Source organism: Mus caroli, unplaced genomic scaffold (assembly GCF_978045245.1).
Source record: "Mus caroli unplaced genomic scaffold, Mus_caroli_1 scaffold_8, whole genome shotgun sequence".
In the NCBI taxonomy this organism is placed as follows: Eukaryota; Metazoa; Chordata; class Mammalia; order Rodentia; family Muridae; genus Mus; species Mus caroli.
Window position 1 is genome coordinate 5147441 of NW_028227263.1, and position 2525 is coordinate 5149965.

A 2525-nucleotide genomic window follows, 5' to 3' on the forward strand; every position below is an offset into this window, starting at 1 on the left:
GGAGGGGATGGGGTTATCAAAATCTCAGGCAGTGTTCTCAAGTTCACCCTGTAGGTGAAAGGCCTTGATCTGTGCACTCACAAGGGGGGAGTATCTTCCTTGTTCACCACATATCCTGTTTAAGTTCTTTGTTTTCTTGTAGCCAACATCCCACTGATGGAGTCTCAAGGATGGGTTTGGGCATGTTCACTCCCATCACACAGTAGAAAGGGGCAGAGCTCTTTCTCTGCATTCTGATCAGTCCTCACCCTTCTCTACCTGAGAGGCCCATACACTTGGAGAGTCTTGGATGACTAGAGATATATGTGTATGGCTTAAGGGGAAGACAGATGTGAAGCTGGCAGTGTGATAGCCTAGATATATGGCGGGATTGAAGCTGGATCTATGGCATAGCATGGTCAGACACCTTCTCTGGAAGGCACAAGCCTCCACCAGTGCAAGGGAGCTGTTGTCCTCACTGAGTTTATCATTCACAAGGGAGTGACTTAGGTTGGCAATGGAGAAATAGAAAGTGTGGTGTGCAGAAAAGAGGTGCTATGCTATAACTGCTCCATGTTCTAAACCACTCCAGATCCCAATCAAGCTCTCTCCCAAACTGTTTTTCTACCTGCCTCTGAGAAGGCAGCTCACCCCTTGATAAGTCTGGTCCTTTCTGGATCCAAAAAGTCAATGCTGTGGAACAGACTGCCCTTTGGTATGCCTTAGTTGCCTGGCATACATAGAAAGAGGAGCTCCAGTTCTCAGGTATCATAGGACATGATCTATGTTAAAGCAAACAGAAGCTCTAGAAGGATATTGCCCATCACAGGGAGGGGCTCTTTCTGTTCTGGGTCTACTGTGTACAGAGTGGAGAGTTCATGTTCACACTGTCACACTGTGTTGATAGATGATGTTATCATTTCTACAGAAACAGAGCCATGAGAAGCACTCCTGAACCCACTGTGAAATGATGGCTGCCCCACACCCTGTGTCTCCTTCACCATCCTCAGCTGTGTCACAGTAAATCCCAGAACTCACTCTCAAATGGCAATAAACAATTCCACAACTGTGGTGGAGTTTCTCCTGCAGGGACTCTCTGAGGACCCTGGGCTCCAGGCTCTCTTCTTGGCCTTTTTCTTGCTTCTTTACATCATGGCTCTTGCAGGAAACACCCTCATCATCATAGCCATCAGCCTTAACCCAAGGCTTCACACACCCATGTATTTCTTCCTTGCAAACCTGGCCCTGTTGGACATCGTCTGTACATCCACTGTTCTTCCCAAGCTGCTGGAGGGTTTGGTGGGTAAGAGCAGCCACATTTCTTACATGGGATGCATGACCCAAGTCTTCTTCCTCATCGGGGTTCTGGGGGCTGAGTTGCTGCTGCTCACTGCCATGGCCTATGACCGCTATGTAGCCATCTGCCGCCCACTGCACTATAACACGCTGATGAGCTGGTCCATCTGTGTCCTTCTCGCAGGTTTTGTGTGGGTGATTGGCATAGCCAACACATCTGTGCATGTTGGCCTGCTGGTTCGACTCAATTTCTGTGGCCCCAACCAAATTCGTCACTTCTTATGTGAAGTCCCAACACTGCTGCTTCTGTCTTGCAGCCCAACCACCCTCAACAACATCATGCTTGTCATCGCAGATGCTTATTTTGGTGTGGTCAACTTTCTGTTGACTATGATATCCTACAGCTTCATCATTTCCAGCATCCTGCGCATCCGCTCAGCTGAGGGCAAGAAGCGTGCCTTCTCCACCTGCTCTGCCCACCTGGTAGTGGTCACCCTGTACTACTCCACTATCATCTACACCTATCTGCAGCCTGGCTCTGGATCCTCTTTCCAGAATAGCAAGGTTGTAACCTTACTGTACACAGCAGTTAGCCCTACCTTGAATCCCATCATTTATTCTCTGAGGAACAGGGATGTCAAGGTAGCCCTCAAAAGGTTATTTCCCTGTTTTCATTGAGGAGCCAGAAGTCACCGAATGTGACTTGATCGAGCTGTTGTTGAACTATATGGGATGTGTCACCAAAAATCTGATGTCCTGTCAGAGTACAGATAGGTAATTTATATTGTAGATGTACATCTGTGCCCTCCTTGGAGGAGCCACTGGCCATTTTCTTTTGGAAGTGTGGACATCCAGGTGTGAGGCAGGCTGTGTGTTTATATCTAGGGAAGCTATCTCTTATGTAGAGCTTTTTGGTATCATGTATTTGAGAAAATCACCCAAACACCGATATTGGACTAAGTCCTCTTAGGTTGGACTTTAGAACTGTGTCTGGTGGCACCATGGTCCTTACACCTTAGAGAGGAGAGAGAGAACAAGGAACGTTCTTTTCATATCAGCAATACCCAGGAAGGTGTGGCTTGACTCCTCTGTTCTTTTTCTGCCGGAACTCTTTGCTATCATATCTTGGTTTGGGCAGAAATTTCTGCAGACTGAAGAGATGTTCAATCTCCTTCTCGCCTCGGGATGTCACTGTCCATAGCATCCTCCTATACTCTCTTCCCTCCTCCACAGTTTCCTCCAGGCTATAA

General features: G+C 47.7%; 1 protein-coding gene across 1 annotated transcript; it reads left to right on the forward strand.

The window, feature by feature from the left end:
- The first annotated feature begins 1023 nt into the window (after positions 1 to 1023).
- LOC110298896 (olfactory receptor 13A1-like) lies at positions 1024 to 1953 on the forward strand. Its single transcript, XM_021168433.1, has one exon. It carries the CDS (start codon positions 1024 to 1026, stop codon positions 1951 to 1953), a length of 930 nt encoding a protein of 309 aa, XP_021024092.1.
- Positions 1954 to 2525: the final 572 nt, after the last annotated feature.

Excerpts from the sequence above, each read along its gene's own strand:
- LOC110298896 (XM_021168433.1), top strand. The coding sequence starts at position 1,024 with ATGGCAATAAACAATTCCACAACTGTGGTGGAGTTTCTCCTGCAGGGA.